At 37.7% G+C, this 22022-nt stretch overlaps 2 protein-coding genes and 1 long non-coding RNA gene across 13 annotated transcripts in view; 1 reads left to right on the top strand and 2 right to left on the bottom strand.

The window, feature by feature from the left end:
- Window positions 1–3897: 3897 nt before the first annotated feature.
- Window positions 3898–14209, bottom strand: il12rb1 (interleukin 12 receptor subunit beta 1). Of its 2 annotated transcripts, none has more exons than XM_056734326.1 (15): window positions 14110–14209; window positions 11188–11314; window positions 10348–10514; window positions 10082–10218; window positions 9961–9994; window positions 8338–8475; window positions 7069–7145; window positions 6769–6982; window positions 6294–6428; window positions 6100–6198; window positions 5803–5946; window positions 5568–5717; window positions 5369–5453; window positions 4631–4706; window positions 3898–4347 (listed from the first exon to the last, which is right to left on the bottom strand). In XM_056734326.1, the coding sequence occupies exons 1-15, from the start codon at window positions 14207–14209 to the stop codon at window positions 4000–4002; spliced, it is 2031 nt and encodes a 676-aa protein (XP_056590304.1). In that variant the 3' UTR covers window positions 3898–3999. The 2 variants fall into 2 exon arrangements, with proteins under 2 accessions (XP_056590304.1, XP_056590305.1); XM_056734327.1 differs by lacking the exon at window positions 14110–14209 and adding an exon at window positions 11648–11832.
- On the bottom strand, window positions 8903–9663 carry LOC130410007 (uncharacterized). The gene is made up of 2 exons (XR_008904967.1): window positions 9334–9663; window positions 8903–9231 (listed from the first exon to the last, which is right to left on the bottom strand). It is a non-coding gene; the product is annotated as an uncharacterized LOC130410007 (long non-coding RNA).
- Window positions 14210–14305: 96 nt separating the features above from the next.
- mast3b (microtubule associated serine/threonine kinase 3b) overlaps window positions 14306–22022 on the top strand; it is a 30556-nt gene continuing 22839 nt past the window's right edge. For 5 of the 10 annotated variants that reach the window (XM_056734319.1, XM_056734317.1, XM_056734318.1 and 2 more), the window contains exons 1-2: window positions 14306–14446; window positions 16895–16981. In XM_056734319.1, the coding sequence (XP_056590297.1) occupies window positions 14403–14446; window positions 16895–16981 (131 nt within the window). In that variant the 5' untranslated portion in view covers window positions 14306–14402. Of the gene's footprint in view, window positions 14447–16894; window positions 16982–18650; window positions 19211–22022 lie in introns of those variants that run through there. The other 5 variants (XM_056734325.1, XM_056734324.1, XM_056734321.1 and 2 more) reach the window with 1 other exon arrangement.

Raw genomic sequence — 22022 nt, 5'->3', positions numbered from 1 at the left:
TGATCAAAACACAAAAAGAGAAATATCTCAAACACTGGACAGAAGCAACAGCTCAGCAAAGTAAACTGGAATGCTATCTGTCACTAAACAGAGAATATAAAGTGTCAGAATACCTCAGAAGCGTATCAGATCCTAAAATAAGAAAAGTGTTGAGCATGTACAGACTCAGTGATCACCAGCTCACTGTAGAGACGGGCAGACACAGACACACATGGACACCGAGAGAAGAGCGACTGTGTCCACACTGCACACACAATCAAGTGGAAACAGAGCTGCACTTTCTCCTCTCCTGTCCCAACTACACACACATCAGAGAAACATTCTTCCCCCAGTTTACAAACTTACACAAAGACTTTGACCAGTTTCAACAAAAGGACAAGATCTCATACATACTGGGAGAAAACTCAAGAAGCTCAAACCTGTCTGCAAGATATGCCAAGGCCTGCCACAACCAAAGAACAACCAGCACAACACGAAACAACACTGACAGGACAACACACACAAACTGACACTATCACCCTCGTTGAGAATTTTAATTAAAACTCTTCTTCTGTTTATATTGAGATGTATATATATAGATTTTTACTTATAGACTTTTAATTTTATTCTATCTTATTTTTTATCTAAATCTGTATTTCTGAATGTTTATATTTAATCTTGTGCTTTGGCAATGTACATTTTCTTTTATCATGCCAATAAAGCTCCTTTGAATCTTGAATCTTGAATCTTTAATCTTGAATCTTGATAAAGAGAGTCGCGTCTTCTCCGTTGACTCCAATGGAACAGTTTTAATAGTTCCCGGAAGTTACTAGTATCTGAAGGCTCCATGAATCACTTGACGCTCCAACGTTTTGGACTTACGTTGGCAGAACTCTCACCCAATGGCTCTCATCTCGTGTGTACTGAGAAAGTGCACCTGTGAGGATCTTCATTGTACATCAGTAGCGAATAATAAAAATCACAGTTAACATGGCAGATAATATAACATGAAACAAATAAGAACATAAACAGACTCTAATAGCATGATAATGCTGTGTTGGCCGGGAGTCTCCTGTTTTGTTCTTTCTCATGGAAACTCACGCGAACCGGACAGAAGATCATCGAACGCGATGGCGGGTTTCAGTCATATATCAGTCTACACTATACAACTGCAACCCTTGCCATCATGTCTGGGAAGTAAGTCTGTAAATTTGCTACATGCTACATGAAACACATATGTGGGGAGATCATTTCTAAAAGACACAAGGTTCTCCGATAATACTACTCCCGTGCAAATAGGGCTTAAGTTACATTTATAATACTGAACATTACACAGAGAGAAAGAACAACCGATGAAACGGATTACGCGTCTGTAAAACAACAAGTGCACTACAGATTTGGTGTTATCTATTGAACTATTAAAATGTCTTAATGTTACCTGTTCTGTTCAGAAGAAATAAATCAATGTCTGCCGATATTAATTCTTGTTTTCACATGAGTCCTATCACATTCCCTTTTTCTATGTAAACCCTCATCAGTTCGTATTTCATGATTTTCACAACTGACGAATCCCCAGATTTCTGTGCAGTGCTGCTTGCCGTTTAAAAGTAAAAGTAATAAACGGCGCCATAAATAAAAACTAAAAGTTTCCAGGAAAAAATGTCTGTGTACAATGCTACCTGTCACCCACCACAGGCGGGCTAGCAGCCGGGTCCTCTTCATTCTGTTCACAAATGTGACGAAATGACGCATAGACAAAAGAAACCAAATAAGGATTTCCGGCAAAAGACGACCCGACAGTGAAAATCACAAACCATTATTACAAGCTTTCCGTGGTGCATCCAGCAATGGTAGTGACACAGTTGTATACACCCTTCTTTCATGTTCTTGCTCAATAATTGGTTTGAGTTCATTTTTACTCAAAAGAGCTTACGGACTGCCACTTTAAGTAGTCTGTGTGAATATGTCTCATGTATGTAGCACCGTGGTCCTGGGGGGATATGTTGTTTCGTTTCACTGTGTACTGTACTGTATATTGTTGAAATGGCAATAAAATCCACTTGACTTGACTTGATGATCTGGGAGGCGGTCATGTAAGGACTCAGACCCAAAGACTCCGGGACAGACTGCATAGGTTTGCTCAAGACAGATTTCACTCCGCTGCAATGTTGAAATCGAAAACGAGGAAGAGGTGGGAAGAAAAACGAATCAAATGACGGTGGTTTGGACTTCCATCGGGTTTACGTCTGTGACAAAATGATGCGTTGAAAAACAATGTTAGATTGGCTGTGTGTGCACGAATGAAATCTGTTTACGGCAGTTTAAACAGTCACTAATATGTGATTGTAGGACTTAAATGGTCAAGTAAAACAGCTTGTGTGACATGCATCCTATGCTTATATTGTCATATTTGAGAACATAAGTCATTTGAAGAACTCCGAGTGCATAAACTGCTTAGACTATTCTAATGAAGTAATTAATCACAGTTTTTAATCAAGACTGGTCATAACTTCTTTAAATAGGTTACATAAAAAGGTAGATAAGGCCCGATTGAAATATGAAAAGTAAATCTGATTAGTCCTAACTACTTGCTAGTCAGTGAGACTAACGTTAGTTGTAAGACGCTGTCTTAACTTAGCAGCTTAGTTCATGCAACTGGGGCCAGGTTGCTTATCCAAACCGTAGCAGTCTATGCTATTATTTTGTTTTATTTATGTTTATTAGTAATAATAGCAAGACACGAGCAGTGAGGGATTTTAAAGGCTGCGAGATCTGAGGATGTTGTCTTGTTGGCCTATATCGTGTACTTTATAATCGTTAAGTCAACCACTGTTCTCTCAACCACATCTCTCACAACATTAAAAGAACTACTTAAAACTCTTCTCTTCTGTCAATACTTGACCGACTAGTTAAAAAAAAGAACCCTCTCTTTTGCTAAAACTAGTAACTTTGTACGAGAGCCTATTGTATTATTGCTCTTGTATGACATATAGGTTATTGCTCACTGAACTCTCTGTATGTCGCTTTGGATAACAGCGTCTGCTGAATGTCATCATTATAAAAGAATCCTCGAGTTCATGAAGAGGGCGAGCAGTAAATTGACACAGAGATGTTGCGCCCTCTAGTGGATGTGACCACGTATGGAATGATACAGACTCCTTTTTGATTTACTACCACTGCCATATACTGCTTCCCCAAAGTGTTTAAGCTTTTATAGAAGGTGTAAAGAGTAGCAGAGGATTCAATTCACTGCTCATTTTTGGAATGTGATGAATATATCCAAAGTGTGTGATTTGTAGCTACATATATTTCTGATGTAGCCTGTTTTCACTCTCATTTGTATTATGTGTATTTTTGATGTGTATCAATATTGTATTGTACATGTCTGTATTATAACCCTGCACACAGATCACCTGATGTGACGTTCCCTCACCTCTCGGCCATAGTTTCATATCAGCACCTAACCGATTAGTTCTGACTTCTATTTCTTCTCTATTCTTAACAACCTTAGCTTTGTATATGTGGTAGGCTATATGACACCAGTTTTACTGCAGTTGTGCTTTTGGTTGTCCCTATGTTGTTCCAATTGATTCTATTGTTTACCTCATTTGTAGGTCACTTTGGATAGAAGCATCTGCTAAATATAAATGTCATATTAATGTTATCTGCATTATGCATATTAACAATTAACTCTTTATGTAATTAAGTCAACCGAGTAATATAGGCCTACTGAAAACACAAATAAGCACTAAGCTTTATAGACATAATGAAAATCTAGAATACGTCACTATGACCACAACAAACGTTTAAAGCGGGGAGGCACTTGCAACCTCAGCAACTGCCGAGAATCTTACAGTGTTCTCAGAAACTGGTTATTTCCAGTGATATGTGTCATGTGCACTTTAACTACACATAAAGAACATTTTCAGAAATGTTTTACTGACTGCACATGGCAAATTGCATAGAAAAAGTTTGTCAAAATCATTACGCACAAGATGGGCCTGGCGGTCCCTTTCATGACTAAAATGATGTTTCATCACACTCCACGACTCTTGTATCAAAGAACATGCCGTTTCTGTACGTGGATTCGGTGTCGTTCTCTTTAAAAATGATCTCGGTCGTGTGGATTGGATCTGACATATGCAGCATCTGTCCTCTGTAACTAGGATTCGGATAGCAACAGGATTTCATAGAGCTTAAGTCAGTAACTCCTTCCTCATCCTCCTCGTCCTCTTCTTCAAAGATAACCAGTCCAAAGTCTTGCAGTAAAGTACTCTGTTCAGGGGTCGTGTTTTGGGGCTGTTTGTTGTGCTCTTGAAGCTGCAGAAGAACGACCTCGTGCACTTCCTCCGTCTGCTGGCTCAGGCTCTGTAGAATAAACCCACAGTTAACAGACATTACCCATCCAGCTTTTGTTTTTAGATATCGCTTTCCTCACTTCAAGTTAACAGTCACTTTCTTTTGAGGTATGTTATATGTGCTGATAGGACATATTTTGTTTAGGACATATTATTTTGACCTTACCATACTTTTTCCTGCTTACAGTGTTGGGGATTTTTAAATGTGGGTCATGTTCATTTAAATATGCAACATAGTCAAAATAAAGTTTCTCTTTCAAAGTTTTTATTCTTAAGCAGTTCATGTGGCTGACCTCATCATGTCGAAAAATGGATTTTGTTGCAGGGATCACAGGACTGGGTACCGCTGGTAATAGTTTACTCCTAAACCTAAGAAACAAAAATAGACAACAAGTACATTAACGGATGAATACATATACAAGCATGAATCTAATATGATATGAATGAATAGTTAACTTCAAATTATGATCGGATAAACCAATATTTAAGAAGTGCATTATTTCTGGATCACTGATGGTTCTTTAAATTTATTATACATTCTTTGAGAACATATATTTCAAGTTTTGAGTGAAAACGTCACACCAATAAAACTGGAAGTGCTCATGTGCGTCCACTGGTTTAGTCATGTTCACTTTTGGCATTTTTGCCTTTAACGTCCCAGTGAAATTAAAAATGAAAATTTGCATTTTCATGAAATATTGCAGCGTTTAAAGTAAATAGCATTTTTTAAATTCATGTACCCTCATAATCTTCAGTTAAAATCTGACAATGCACCTCTGCCCTAACTATCCATCTCATCAATGCAAGAGCTGTTTTTACACATCCAATCTATTCGCAGTGAAAAACGCAAGCCACGCCCACCAGTTTTCTCCTTTAAATTTCCTTTCACTCGGAAATGTGTGTGAATACGGAAGTAAAAACAATTGCAACTGCCGGTTCACAGGGACTTTAATCATATCAGTTCATGTACAGTATATCATATAATGATGTATCTGATGAATCACTGATATCAGTTCATATAGTAATCTCACCTTCTGAAAACCACTGAGCATATAAGAGTACACAAGAGGCCAAGCACACAGACGCTCAGGATGGTCTGGTCCTGCTGTGATAAGGCTATTTGAAAGAGGAGAAAATTTGCTGTTGGTAAGTTTATTCTCCCACATCATGGTGCTAATACAAAACAAAGCCGGCGATTCAAATAAATGTTCCATATTCATTTCTGAATACCTGTTCTTATTGACGGGGTTTCAAAGTTCGCCGTCGAGTTCGGCCCTTCACCAGCGTTTGTGCGTCCGGCTATGGAAACCGTGTAAGACGCTCCTGGGTGGAGGTTCTTGATCAAGAAACTTGTTTCATTTGTTGGTAACCGATGGTGCGCTGAAACAAGAGGAACAGAGAGCATGACTTATCTTCAGTTCAGGCATGTTTTGTGTCGACGCAGATACAACGATCTTCGCCGTACTTGTGTTTTCTTGTCCTGATATCCAGATGAGATATTGTTGCAGAAAGCCACGCTGATTCTCCACAGGAATGGAAAGCCAGCTCACCACGGCCGACTCGTGTGTCACGTTAAAAAACAACACGTTGTCTGGACCTTTACTAGGCACTGCAGCAAATGCAAAAGTTAAGATGAAATGCAAAGCAGATACTAAGATCAAATCATTTTAATAATAAAAAATCATCTGAACGTACTGCAAATGTATAGTGTGATGCAATGTGTGTCGCTTTGGATATGCCAAATGCATAAATCTGAACGTACCTCCCTCCTGCGAGTAAAAAGGACACATGGCAACAGTCTGATATGTTCCACTCTTTCTGATGTGAAGAAAGTAATAATGGCGTACAAAGTTTTCCACCTCTGTGGTCAACAGCAGACACAAGTGAATAAATGTGACACATACAGTAATGTAAATGTCTCAATATCAGATGGATGACTTATGACAGTATCTTTACCGTTTTCAATGTCATTGACCATTTTTTTTCTTGATGTATTTACGGCTTGCGGTCGCGTCTCACCATCTTCCAGCTTGTACCATTCCAAACAGGTTTTCTCGATCTTGTTTGAATTTCCTTGGTGTTTGGGGCAGTCTGAAATTCGTGAGAAAAACTATTTCCAGTGTTTTTACATTTACATGTTATTAATATCTGTATAAAGGGACTTTATGAGTTTATAAGTTTATGAGTTATATAACATTTTTTAACTTTTAAACTTTCCATTTCAATTGATGTATGTAAAGCTACACTTCTTTTACACTGTCTCACTCATAATATGTCACAAGAGTAAGCGGATGTAAATGTGTTGTGAATGCTTTTTTAATTCTACTTTTGGTAGCTCTTCATCATCTTAAACCTCGCACCTTCTGCGAATATTGAACACACACATCATTCTTTCTAACATGTTATTTGCACTTATGATAGATACACTTACGGTTTAAATGTTTCACAGCAGGGATGGTAATCAGTTGGGGTGGTGAACTCCCAACCTGGTTCCTTGCGATGATGGACACCCAAGCCTCAGAAAATGTTATTGAGGTGTTGAACGTTCGATTGACAGCTTTGAGTGTTTTGGGTTTATGACAAGGCCAATGTGACATGTTCAGTATATACGTTACCCCTCCAACAGACTCTTCAGCAGGTGGAGCCTACAGGAAAAAACATTTGAGCGCCATTGGAACACCTGTTCATACTTCACCAACCAATAAAGAACATTTCTGTCTTTTGTACTTACATCCCACATGAGGTGAACATCCCTGCTTTGAGTGTTTTGTGTTTCTTTCCAGTGTACTTTAGGTGGAAGGCGAATTTCTGTCGAAATGTGTGACATTTGTTAACCAAACTATAAGAAAGAAAATTTACATTTGGGATCTTTAATATCCCATTTAGTTCTTCTAGAGACCAGTGAGATTAAAATAATATTTCTATTGAGAAATCTCACAAATGTCTCCATGGGTTTCAGAAGAGATCTTGGTGTCTCAAACTGAGCTCAGAAGAGTTAATGTTGTTGAATATTTTAAAATGAACTGAAACATTTCTCATCAAATTTACCCAAATCCAGATTTCCACTTCCACATTTATTTTAGAACTCCATAATCTTTATGTGTTTAAAAATTTGTCTATTTTGTTTCTATTTTTTTACTCCTAAGCACACTTTTTTTAAATTTGTTGTCTTTTTCTGTCATTTTATAGTTTTTGACCGTATTTCAAAATTAAACTGTGAAAAAAAGAAATCTTGTTAAAAAACTTGCAGCAATTTTCTTGCAGCTGGGGCGCCAGAAATAAACTGTAAAATACAGTTTTTCCCCTGTAAAATTACATTTCTCCCTGCTTTTCGTCTATTTTTTGTCTTTAAAAAAAATACAAATCTGTAAAAAAAAGTATTTATTAGAAACATCTCATTTAAAGTTTCATTTGTCTTTCATTTTAGGTGATTCTTATTTAATTTAATTTTACAGAATTGTACTTTTTTACATATTTACAGATTATACGATAGAAAACCATCAAATTACAGAAAATGTACATGGAAAATATGAGAAATTTGTAAATTTAAATACAGTATTTTACAGACACCCCGGCTGCCATAAATTTACAGTTTTTTACAGGATTCTTTTACCGTGTATTTTTAAATACGGCCAAAAATATAAAATTACCGAAAAATACTGCAAATTTACCAAACATTAAAAACCTAACATTTTATGTGACACAAATGTTATTTGATTGGCATTCCATCTGCATTTTTTCCAGGTTTTTTTACAATAAAGCTCTTAGTGCATACCGACTGTCATGTTTTCATAGTACATGCCCATTGCAAAGTATTTTCCTAATATTGTATTCTGTATTTATTCACACTGTATATCCTGCACTTGCTAATTGCACTTCTGGTTAGACCTAAACTACATTTCGTTACACTTTACTTGTACATGTGTAATGACAATAAAGTTGAATCTAATCTAATCTAATCCAGTGCTGTGTTGTGAGGATTCATAAAACTAAATCGCACCTATGGGAACGTCCACCATGATGCTCCAGTCACTCCAGAGGGCTTGTTGGGACTCACATGCTGGTAACAACGGTTTGCTCTGTCGCATCAGCTGGACCTGGTAAACAGCCTGCTTTTGTAGCCGTAGCGTGTAGAAGTCTATAAACAAAACAACCTCAATCATTTTTATGTTTAATAAGAATAGACATGTGTATATTAACTAACAACATTCAAACAATTCATACATTTATCCAAGTCCAGGTACATTTACATTTACGCATTTGGCCAGGGGTGCCGCCAGAATTTCTGGGCCCCCTACATTTTTTACAGATAAAATCTAACCCAATAAACATGCCCTGTATACTTATAAAAAAGATAATTAGCAAATTGCATAGTTAAAATGTTTAGGATGAGTACAAAGCCTACAAAAACAAGAAAAAATATAGAAATATGTACATAAAAGGGAGAACATTTATTATCTCAATTGCATTTGCAAGCACAACAGAACATTATGTACACATATTGACATATACTTTACATGAACAAGCTTTAGCTGGGTCAAACTGCTCAATCAGGAAACATCAGCTACAGTAGAGACACGTTTTATTCAATTTTATATTATTATTTTCTGGGGCATTTTATTCATATTAAGAACGTCAAGTTTGACAGCATCGATCGTAGCAGCAGCACTGTCACTTCACAGAACACACGACACGGCAAACTGATTTTGTCGTTTTAGAAGCGTGTAGATTACTTTTTGTTTTGGAAAGTTATCATCATGTGGCGAATACAGTAGATAAGACGTGTTTAGAGGCTAAAATCTTCGCGAAGTTTCGCGCTCAGGCTCACCTTGTTCGGCTGATTAAGACGGGGACGTGGGGGAAGGAGGACGTGGGTGTGCAGCAGCCGCTGATTCTGTGTTCATAATTCAGTAAATATTTTACTAAGCTCGCTAGATAAAAGCAGGTCATGTAGCAACAAAAATAAGTTTTGGAATACAGGAATAGGTCAAGCTACCTTTCTTTTTGAAAAACTGTGTGACATACTGTCGACTTTGGCGTTCTCTGTCTTCTCTTTCCTTCCTTTCTTTCCGTTTTTGTTTCCCTGACTTTTCATGTGACTTGCCTGCGTGTGTCACTGTCTGCGCCGCATCATAACAAGTCTAATAAGCAAGAGACGTCACACTAGCGATAGTAGCTCGGACAGCGCAGCTGGAATGAACCATTGTGAGAGGGAGCAGGGAGGGGTGTGACTGAAAGAGTAATTACATTATTTGTTTTTTAAATATTAAATCTATGGTCAAAACGGACAAAATACACATTTAGTGCACGAGGGCCCCTAGCACATTTAATGTATGTATTAAAAAGAGAAAAGAAATAGGAAAATAAAAAGGGGGTCTGCTCTTCTGGACCCTGAATCAGGCTGGGCCCTTAGAATCGTCCTAACCTTCCACCCCTTTACGGCGCCCATGCCCTGGGATCGAAACCACAACCTTGCGTTGTTACCACAATGCTCTTACCACCAAGCTACAGGAAAGCTACAATATCTGTCAAGTTTTTACTCAGAATAACATTGAAGATTTTTACTTTTACAAATGTTTTTCATAAAACCACTGAAAATCAGAATAAGGGGATGAAGACTAACCTTGGAAAGTGCTTTCCTCAGTTTCAAAAGTCTCCTGCAATGTAAAACCAAATCGCATTGACACAAAAGCTTCAGTTCAGGACATGGAACTATTAACATCCGATTTCCTGAAATGCCTTACATTTTGCCATTCAGCTCCTATTTCCCTCCACCTGATCACGTATATAACACTTTTGTTATCCTTGGGTTTGCTCAGTGTAAGATTCAGTATGCCATCTGACCTTGTCATGCCGGTAATCTGAGGTTTACTGTATTTGGCTGTTGTCAGGTGAGAATACAAAGTTAAAAACAATTGTGGAACATGAGCCGTACAACAATAAGTGTATATTCTAAATAAATATGTTATAAATATCAATACATATTTATGAATTAATAGATCAAATTTACCTAAGCATTCAAAGATGACAGAATTTTTAGTAGAATTACAGGTAAGGTTGCCCACTTGTCTCTGTACCCATATCTCCATATTTTTATAGATGGTTCCTAGTTGCTCCAAACAAAGATATTTTTCTTTCTGGTTGGTTTTTTCCTGCAAAACGAATGTTTTCCCTTCGCTGTCAATGTAGACAGCATGAAAGAATGGCAATTAGATTCAATAAACATACAGTAGAATGCATACATACAGCTATGGAAAAAATTAGACACCATTCCTAAATATATTGTGGTCATTCCAGCCCAGTGTCAAACCTCAGGAGTGACATAAAGTCATCCAACAGCAATGTGAAAGACTGATAGCATGACAAGACACATGACAAATGTCAAAAAATCCAGGTTATCACATAAATACATTATTTTTGAACTTTTCCTACAAATATACTGTTGTATTGGAAAAAAGTAAATATGAACTTGTTTCCTTTATCGCATTTGAGGTCTGAAAATACAGCGCATCTTTTCTGTTACTTTGACCGGTTTCTCCAGTTTTTATATTTTTCATAACAAATGCAAATAGAAACAATATTTTTATTTTAAATATGAGAGAAATATTGTTAGTAGTTAAAAGAATGAAAAAAAAAACGATAATTTCACCTTAACGCATACCTATAAATAGTAAGTTCAGACAAACTTAAAATAATTTTGCAAACGGTCTACACTACGGCGCTGTCGGCTGTATATGTAAATGCATTTTTTTCATTAGCTCTTATGTTCACAAAGGCTGTTTAAACGACATGAGTGACTTTTAGAAACATAGAAAATGTTGCTAAAATACCGATTCTTGGATAAACTCACAATATGTAGAGGGTGTACATTGTATTCTGCTCAATGTTTCTGTCCTCCCATCTACAAGTAAAGTCTTCTGAAGGTCCAGTTGAATTTTTGTAACACTGTGGGCTGGTTGTAGGTATGCATCCTGTTGCTTTAAATATATATATATTTATATATCAGTAAGTTATATGACACAAAAAACATGCTGATATTCAGTACAACAACACCATTATGATTGCCATAAATGCGATGCTCCTTTAATTTGTTAACATCCTGTGGTTTTATAGCCTGGTTGTTTAAATGGCGGTTTGCTGAATGACATGGGCCAAGTTCACAGCTCTGATAAAATCTACGCACCGGCAACTATCCAAAATAATCTTCATCATCTCTAAAACCAAACTAGTCTCTAAAGAGTTGTCTTTCTCTGCGGTGTATGTGCGACACAGATACAATCGGCTACAACAGATAAAACAAAGTGACATACCTTCAACCAAACTGACAGAAAAAACAAGCACCAGCCAAACAACGCTCATCCCCATCACGACTAGTGTTCAGACATATCCAGAAAAAAAACAAGCTCATATAAGAAACAATGAAAACATGAGCAGCTCAGAATGACTACTTTAACAGTCATGAAGACTTCACGTCAAGAGTTTAACTCTGTACGCATTTGCTGTGTCTGTTTCTGGGGCAGAATAAGGTGTCAAGTAGTGCATCGCCACAAACCACGACACGAGATCAACAGGGGAAGCACTCACTTCATGAGAAAAGACACGGTTCACTAACACACCTTTAAGCATCTCACAGAGGAAGATCTCGTGCTTTAATCTTCATGTGAACACAGAGGTGTGATAGGTTTTATTTTATGCGCACGAGATTAAAAGCCCAATTGTACAGCTATCGAGAAGAATTTTAACAATTATTTTCATTGATGTGATGTGGGCGACTTGGACTTAAACCATGTTTCATTTAATCAGGATTTGACCCCTGAAACTGACTTCATTACATCCTCATTTCATTTGAACTCCCTGTTGCTAAACACGCAGATAGCCTCAAAACTTTAGACAGAAAGCTGAATAAAATTGGTTAGTGACTTAAGATTTTAGTCAAAATACACAAACCAAGCTGTATTATATAAAACATCTTTAAAAAATATTTATGTCCCTTTCTTAATAGCCTAAAAGCCAAATTTTTGTCTATATGTTTCATAGCATATCCATATTTCAAGTCCGACTGTGTCAGTTCAATATGCAGCTTTCTGTCGATTGATCAGGGGCATTTTGGTTTCAGTTTTAATAAGAGTTTTGTGGGTGAGGTAAAAGGGAAAGCTTCAAATTAACCGCGTATGTGGTTAATGTAAGAGTGATATTAACTGCTTCCTAACCTGCTATTAATAGTTTTAATGTTTTTAATAGTTAAATGTTTTAATATTATTATAAGCCTATAAAGTGTATGTCATTCTTAGTCTTTAACTTCTCAGGAGCTTCGTCAGACAGGATGAAAGTAGCTCAAAAAACATGCTTTTATGTTTTGTTTAATTAAAATAGGCCACTGAAGTTTCGTGGAATTTAAAACCCATCTTTCCTCTCTGGATGACTTTCTCTGAAACTCAATAGATGTGAGTTCTGGTTTTTAAACCTGCCTTTTGCCTTAAACAACAGTTTAATAAAAACACCAAACATCTTTTTGTGTTTATATCACATGTATTATTACTTTTGCACTTTTTGGACAAATGAATAAAGAAAATGTACAAAAATGTCATCCTAAAATATCATTATATGGTGTATTTAAATGAACGTTATAAACACATGTACACAGTGAATAAAATAAGCAAAAACACTTTTTCTTTCTTTCGACTTTAAGGCCAAATGTCACATTAGGGCGCCATCTTGTGGTTAACTATATAACTCTGGTTAGATATGGTTAAATGGTATTTCTTTCCCCTTCTTTGGCAGTACATGGGGATGAGATCTGTTTGGTTACTCACATTCTTCCAAATATCTTCCTTTATGTTTAGCAGAACAAAGAAATGACTTTGGAACAACCTGAGGGTGAACATTTTTTTGAACTATCTCTTTGACACTTGCTGAATGTTGCAGATTAAAAGACACATAAATGTTATTTTCTGATCATTTGAAATACCATGTTATCATGTATTATAACGTATTATTGTAAAACAAAGAACAACAACAGAATCATAACAGTGAAATCAGATTCAGTCTTTATGCTTAAAGACTATTTATCAAAATACTGCTAAGATCTACATAAATATAAAATGTGTATTGCATCTGTGTGTATGATAATGCATAAATATAAAACCCCACTCAGCATAGCACCACCCGAAAATCGTGCCATTTCTCATCTCCAAACTAAAGTGGTTTTGACACAGATAGCCACGCTGGGTGTTTGCTGAGTTCACTTCTGTTCATCTCCCATTTATAATCAGCAAAAAAGAAAGGGAGAGGAGACGGTAGGTCCTCATCACTATGGTAACAGAGACCTCCGCTCTCTCTCTTATTTTGCAGTCTTCAAGTCCTCAACAATGCGAAAGAGAGCAGAAAGGAAAGCCCCCAAAACGTTACCTAATTTCCTGCCGACGGAAATGATAAAATGCCAGATCTTTGCAGTCAAGAGTTTTTGGCTCTCAGGTATAAAAATCTCAGCTCACGCTACGATTAGTGAGTTTTTTACTCTCACGTCACAAGAAGTTACACATGCGTTCATGTAATGTTAGTGTTATTACTCAATATTTGCCAGATAGATTACCGCACACACTACTGTCACGCAGCCAAGAAAAGCACGCCGCTCATTGGTTAACAGCTGACAACAAAAAAGAGAAAGTGTGTTTTAATGGGTCGTTAAAATAAAACAAGTGTACACGTGTTAAAAGGACGGGCCCTGGCGCAGCTATCCGCGGTGTTTTTGTGGTGTTGTTTGTTTTTCCACCTGTGATCATGATGAGACAGACAGCAGCGCATTGTTGAAGCGCACACCTCCCCTGAGCGATCACATGGGAGAGTTGACCGCACCATTCAATCTCAATCATCTCTCGCGCGCGCGCTGCCTTCCACAGTCACGTACAAACACGACTTCACTTTAACAACAAGAACTGGATGTTTTCACCGGTTGTGACGGAGGGCGCGCGGAGTTTCGGCAGATGTTACGCGAGGACGCGTTTTTAACAGCACTTTGTGTTGTCTCACCTACCCGGGGACTTTACTTCAGCTTGAGTGTTAAAGATGAAGAGGAGAGACAAACTGAAAATCCCCTCCCTCACTTTGGAGTAAGCTGAAATATTTCTTTCGTTATTTAAATTTTGTGATGAATTGTTGCTTTGAGGGGAACCCCCTGCTAATGAGTTGGCGAGGCTTGTATCAAGAGACAGAGAATTTGACACAATTTATTATTTTCTTCCTCGTGTGTGTTCAATTGTGTGTTACTGTAACTACGTTAAACGAAAACGAAAGATAACGTCACGCAGGTAACGTTATTCGCGGAAGCAGATTCCATGCGCAAAAAACAACAATACGCGTGGACACATTGCGTTTGTACATTATTAAACAAACAGATTCATTGTGTATTCAATTGCTTATTTTGTTACGCAACCTTTGCTTTTGTTTCATGCGCAATAGCTGTGAAAAATACAATAATAACACTACGTGTGATTTTAAACTAGATTGTAAAGCCTGCCATTAAAAATTCTGTATTGTTCAAAGGAGGCTTTGTTTATCTGTTTGACTTTATCATGTGCTTTTGCAGTTTTATGGCTGCTTTTACTTGGCTTCTTCTATTTGTGCCTTATGTTGGTGCATTATTCACCATTTGCCAGACAATGGGGTCACATGGACTGTTGGGATGGCCTTTACTACTTTCCCTTGCTGCCATCTGTCATTTTATTGGATTTATTCCACATCACGTTGTATCATTGATGTAGACATCACATTACAGTTCAATGGCATGGGCGCGGACTCTCCAGTCACACTTTCAGGATCCTACTATGAGGTTCGAGCCGTTGAGTGCGAAGAAGAGTCGAAGTGTTCTCACACTTGCGTAATGGCGTTCGTGCCGTCCTCGCAATGTTTTCCTGCTTTTCTGACACTTCCCTTAGCCTGCCTTCAGAGCTGATCACCGCAGCTTTCCAACCCTGTCCTCCCACTCCGAGTGAATATAACCGACCCCACAGCCCACTGCATTTTCAATACCAATGTGTTGGAGCGCACATCCGGAGCCCTTCTTCAGAAGAGCATCTCCATAATGGATTACTGCTGATTTATAAGGATTTCGTACCAAAAGGATCACAGCAAATCTACTTCACATTACACAATCTGCGTGTTCCACGCAACATACATGGATGCACAGAGAATGGCTGAAAACGCCATAGCATCAGATTGTTGAGCGCAGGGGGTAGTGTTCACAGTTCGGTCATCTCCGGTTCTCTCCTCACCATGACAACATCTTCACACTTTCAAAGCACCCGTTGCTATCCGTCGCAATGTGGGGTGGGCACACACAAACTGCCAGACGGTGGCAGCCCTATTTGGACAGCCATGCATAGTTAACGTTCCAGTAAGCTTTTAGGTCACTTACATACAAATTTGTTAAGCAAACCAAGTTCAGCAAAGTTCAATTCATACTCTCCAGCGTATATTGGTACATAGTCTAGCTGTGCCAGTAGTAAAAACGAACATTACCGCCATTGAGATCACAATGATCAATACCTGGCTGCATGCCGTTGAATATGCATTCAACCTTCATGAAACTCTGTGTTCTTTCATTTCGATGTGCTCCATTAATTCTGCTTTAAGTTTAAGTGATGTTGTGGTTTACATCTTTACAACCTATCCGGTTCGTTTAAATACACATTAGCAGGCTAACCTGATGACAACATTGAATGGCATGAAGAAAACATTAGAAACGTGTTTCCTGGTTCCTGTTATTGACGTTTTATCTTGATCTGTTGCAATGGAACTGCGAGTTATGATGGCAGTAAACAGAACGTAACTTTGAAGGTCACATTTTAAAGTATAATTTGCTGCAGTGATGCTGGCAGACGGGCTTCTCCTGACAGGCCAGATATAAAAGGGTTGATGAAACAGTGAAATTTGAGATTTTGTGATGGTTTACAGCTATAACCTGTTTAATATTCTAAACCACAAGCTGTGAGGTGTCTGATTATAAGAATCATGTTGCATATTATCTCTTAATTATACTTATTATATTGTTTAAATGTTTAACATGTGGCTTGTTCACTATACTGCATCAGAGATGTGAGTGGAAGTGATGTTACTTGAAGGAAAATTCAAGCACGCAATTGACTGACAGGCAGAGAAGAGCATCTAAGAACGCCTAGGGCTGTCATAGAGACAAGAATTCTGAGGATGCCTATTTCAGTGATCTCTTCCAGGAAGGAAATGTTAAGCCTGGTAGAAAATATGGTTGAAATAAAGCTTACAACAGGTTTGACATGGTAATATCTGCCCCTTTGAAATCCCTGTTTACAACCCATCATACAACTCACTTGAACCCCATTCATTCGGTTCATTCATTTACTCACTCATTAATTTGTACTTTATTATATCAGCATTGTGTGTATTATGTCATTTAATTAAATTTCCAAAAGCACTTTGATTTGTAGCATAACTAAAGATCACAAGGACACGCCAACACAGACATACAGGCCACATGCACTTAGTCAGAGTGCTAATGCTTGTGAATGTGTCTTGCTTTTCAGTTTGTCACCCAGCCAGAGTCCCATCATCCTGAGTCCATGCAGCCCAGGCAGCCCCTGCAGTCCTTTACAATCCCTTCATCCCTGGAGGTAAGACAGCTCATTTACATGACAGAATTATATTGAAACTTAAGCGAAAAGGTGCTTTATGCAACCGGGCACTTGACCTTAAAAGAAACCGTTTATCCCAAAATGAAAATGTACTCACTCAAATGTCATTACAGATGTATGGTTTCCATCGTCAGTTGAAAACAGTTTTTAAATAAAAATGCCATTTAGTAATTGAGTTGATTAATATATAAGTCCCAAAAATCTTTAGGCTACCTATCCTAAAGGTAATTCATAGCACCTCGTGGGTTAATACGTTTTTAAGTCAAAACGATAACTGTGTGTCAGAAAACGAATAACATTTTGAGTTTATTTAGTAAAATTAAAAGTCGTGGCCTAATGGTTAGAGGGTTGGACTCGTGACCAGAAGGTTGCCGGTTCGATCCTCAGGTCAGGCGGGTAACGATTGAGGTGTCCTTGAGCAAGGCACCTAACCCCTACTTGCTCCCCGGGTGCTGCAGCGATAGCTGCCCACTGCTCTGGGTGTATGTGTGTTCACCACTTGCTGTGCGTGTGTTCACTACTCTCTGGATGGGTTAAAAGCAGAGGTATATCTCGGATATGGGTCACCATAACTGACAAATTGGTCACTTTCACTTTTTTTTCACTTTCACAGTTGCTAACATTGTTTTCTATGATGTGCAACAAAACCAACTTGGTTTACATCCACATAAATGTTGTTTAGTGTTTCGTGATTCTTTAACTCCATTAGCTTACAAGTTGAATCTATCAGGTATAATAAATCTGACAAAGTTGACCAATTTTAATATTTTTCTACGTGTTTTACAGCGGAGCCATTTTGTTTTGAAGCTCTCTTAATAAACAGCATAAATGAGAAGACATGTTAAAGCTATGACTGCAAAGACTTCCACATTGTTAAGATAAAATATAATAAAATACAAAACTAACCAGACCATGTGTTCTACTGTGGAATCCAAAATGAAATATTTAAAGATGCATGCATTGAGTGGACATATTTTCTTTAGATATAAATGTAACATTTTTTTATGATCTGTGAAACTTTTGTTTTAGATAGGATTTATCCTTTACCTCAAAAGTTATTACTTTATGATTGAAGTATGTGCTTTTTGTCACATTTTATAAGCTTCGAGGACATATGTACATGAAGTGACATTTTTAAGATTTAATTTAAATTGAAAAAAATCACACACATTTGGGATGACATTTTATTGACTTTTATTTTTGGATGAAATAATTAGGAAACAGGACATACACCTCATTCATTTGTTTTTGTTAACTGGGGAAATACACATATATCATATCTATAAAAGCCACTTTATATGCTTATGATTCATATGGACAAGCAGTTGGTTTTAGTCTTGCCCATGTCTTAGACTACTACACAATTCATCTAATTTGAGCAAATTTTTGCCCTTTTTACCCCATCCCCCACCGCACAGGTATGCACAATGTAACTCGCCCATCCCTTGTGTAATGTTTTACTTCTAGTTTGTTAAATGTTGAAGCTCTGTTTTGATTAGCTCTCGCGTGAAGGTCTGACGTCACTGGGGAAACGCTCGCTTCAGATCATACCATCTGTAAAAAACACGCACTAGTCAACACATTAAACTTACATGTAAAAATGATATAATATTTCAAGGGCTTATCATACAGAATCGTGCCATTTTGGTCTCCAAACGTGCCAGTTTTACCCTCAACTAAGATGTTTCCCCCGTTCACAAGTAATGGTACATCCCAAGCTTATCACCCGGCGAATCAATCAACACCAGAGAAACAACAACACACGGAGCATCTTACTCAAATTCACGGGTTACTCGTGCTGTCCCACGCTAGCCCTGTTTTGAAAGCTTCGGAGGTAAATCGTTAACTTTCCGCCGACTCGTGGCGATATCGGAAGATGCTTTACGCATAACGTGGAATTCTCAACTTTGTGCAAGTTACGCTGCGAGTCTACGCGAGTCCCGCGAGCAGCAGCGTGTCGCACAAAAGACGCAGTCGCGAGATGAAGCCTTGTGAACCAGACGCGTTCCCCTCCGCCTCTCCCGTGGATTTACCCAGTCAGGACGTGGACTCATGATTCGACACTTCGTTTGGGTTTTGTGTTTCGGTGTCGCTTGGACGGTTCGCGCGGTTATCGTGCGTGATGTCTGATCCAAGTTATTGGAGCGCTGTGCCTGGCAGCAGCAAATCTCATTTTGTGACTGGTGCGATGCTCAAGCGATCCAAAAGGTAAAATGAGACCAAAACTTAGTGCAGCATCAACTTCTGTCATCACGTGTGTCGATTTATGTAATGCCTTTATGGGGCGCACAGTAATTCAATGGTGCTTGCTACCTAGGCTGCATGTTTGGCCATCGAGTCGAAATGTGTGTAAGCTACGCAGTTCGAGCGTATCTACCAAATTATACGAAATTGTAATATACACACTATGAAGAATGATGCATAACCTTATGGTTTATTTAAATATGAGATTTTTCATCTCTTAGTGGCTGTAAAGGCTGCTGTCTGTCTGTTTTGATTGTAATCTGTGTTTGCTGACTGAAGCGAGAAATGATGGTTGCATGCATGCATGCTTCTGCGACCGCGGTCAAGCCAGCCGCAGTTCGAAAATAGACGGTCAAGCCAGCCGCCGTCTAGATTCATTGTGCGCGCATACTTAATAAACTACGGTAATTTATAGAAACACCGCTTTTAAAGCTTTATTTAAATGCGGATCGTCTGTGTGTCTCCTAAATATTATATATTGTGTTTTAAGTTTAGAATATGTCGTTTTTGTAGTCATTTATGTATTTTTTTGAACGTTTGCATTATAATTTATGTTGACTAAAAAAGGCCTACTTTATAGTAAAAACAATGTCTCCGTCTAAAACTAGCCTATTATTATTGACCTTTGTCCTGCAAATAAATCAGTTTATCCAATTCAATTATTTGTCTAATATCTATACTTCTATGACAATTAACCATCGTTTTAATTCACGATATCTAATAAGTTTCACAAACGGATGGTCTCTTCCTGTAGGGGGCGTCCCACACTATATACACACCATATATGGCCTCATTTTACTGTAGCATTTGGGAGAAATTGTCATTTTTCAACTTTAAATCCCTATAGAAACTTCATTTCTTATAAGTTTCAACACATGATGGTCTCTTCCTGTAGGGGGCGTCCCACACTATATACACACCATATATGGCCTCATTTTACTGTAGCATTTGGGAGAAATGCTAAATTCTCAACTTTAAATCCCTATAGAAACTTCATTTCTAATAAGTTTCAAAATAGGATAGTCTCTTCCTGTAGGGGGCGTCCCACACTATATACACACCATATATGGCCTCATTTTACTGTAGCATTTGGGAGAAATTGTCATTTTTCAACTTTAAATCCCTATAGAAACTTCATTTCTTATAAGTTTCACCACAGGATGGTCTCTTCCTGTAGGGGGCGTCCCACACTATATACACACCATATATGGCCTCATTTTACTGTAGCATTTGGGAGAAATTGTCATTTTTCAACTTTAAATCCCTATAGAAACTTCATTTCTTATAAGTTTCAACACAGGATGGTCTCTTCCTGTAGGGGGCGTCCCACACTATATACACACCATATATGGCCTCATTTTACTGTAGCATTTGGGAGAAATGCTAAATTCTCAACTTTAAATCCCTATAGAAACTTCATTTCTAATAAGTTTCAAAATAGGATAGTCTCTTCCTGTAGGGGGCGTCCCACACTATATACACACCATATATGGCCTCATTTTACTGTAGCATTTGGGAGAAATTGTCATTTTTCAACTTTAAATCCCTATAGAAACTTCATTTCTTATAAGTTTCACCACAGGATGGTCTCTTCCTGTAGGGGGCGTCCCACACTATATACACACCATATATGGCCTCATTTTACTGTAGCATTTGGGAGAAATGCTCATTTCTCAACTTTAAATCCCTATAGAAACTTCATTTCTTATAAGTTTAAAAAAAGGGTGGTCTCTTCCTGTAGGGGGCATTCCACACACCCTAATAATCATGATGTCATTGAAGAATCGTTTTGTCTATATCGTTCCACGAAGAACCTTTAACATCTGAATTACCTTTTTGTTTCATGGTTTGTGTTGTAAGGAGGAGAAATTAAAAAATATATATATTGAAAGGGGTTTAAATCTTTTTTTAATTAATGTTAACGTCATACTTAATGTTAATGTAAGTGCTATACTATACTACATGTATAATTTATTACAATTGTTTTTACTTTAAAGGGTATTTACTTATAATTTCACCAATTTCGTCATTAAAATGTTATAATTGTTTGTGTTGTTAGAACATTTAGACATCAAACATACACAAATCATACAAAAGCAAAGCAGATTTGAATGTTACTTTTATAAAAATATGTATTTAGGTCCACTCAAAAAATTATATGGTGTGTATATAGTGTGGGACTCCCCCTACAGGAATGGACCATCCTTTTTTTAAACTTATAAGAAATGAAGTTTCTATAGGGATTTAAAGTTGAGAAATGAGCATTTCTCCCAAATGCTACAGTAAAATGAGGCCATATATGGTGTGTATATAGTGTGGGACTTCCCCTACAGGAATGGACCATCCTTTTTTTAAACTTATAAGAAATGAAGTTTCTATAGGGATTTAAAGTTGAGAAATGAGCATTTCTCCCAAATGCTACAGTAAAATGAGGCCATATATGGTGTGTATATAGTGTGGGACGCCCCCTACAGGAAGAGACCATCCTGTGGTGAAACTTATAAGAAATGAAGTTTCTATAGGGATTAAAGTTGAAAAATGAGCATTTCTCCCAAATGCTACAGTAAAATGAGGCCATATATGGTGTGTATATAGTGTGGGACTTCCCCTACAGGAATGGACCATCCTTTTTTTAAACTTATAAGAAATGAAGTTTCTATAGGGATTTAAAGTTGAGAAATGAGCATTTCTCCCAAATGCTACAGTAAAATGAGGCCATATATGGTGTGTATATAGTGTGGGACGCCCCCTACAGGAAGAGACTATCCTATTTTGA

The sequence above is a fragment of the Triplophysa dalaica genome, chromosome 21, assembly GCF_015846415.1.
Source record: "Triplophysa dalaica isolate WHDGS20190420 chromosome 21, ASM1584641v1, whole genome shotgun sequence".
NCBI classification, from domain to species: domain Eukaryota; kingdom Metazoa; phylum Chordata; class Actinopteri; order Cypriniformes; family Nemacheilidae; genus Triplophysa; species Triplophysa dalaica.
Note: the sequence above shows the minus strand (reverse complement) of the source record. Positions and strands in the feature narration are given on the sequence as shown.

Bases quoted from the DNA above. Each gene is read 5' to 3' on its own strand.
- il12rb1 (XM_056734326.1), bottom strand. From the start codon at position 14,209: ATGATTGAGATTGAATGGTGCGGTCAACTCTCCCATGTGATCGCTCAG. The intron at 7,146-8,337 runs GTGCGATTTAGT...ACATTTCGACAG, and splicing joins CATGGTGGACGTTCCCATAG to AAATTCGCCTTCCACCTAAA. The intron at 4,707-5,368 runs GTGAGATTACTA...TTTGTTTCTTAG, and splicing joins TGCTCAGTGGTTTTCAGAAG to GTTTAGGAGTAAACTATTAC.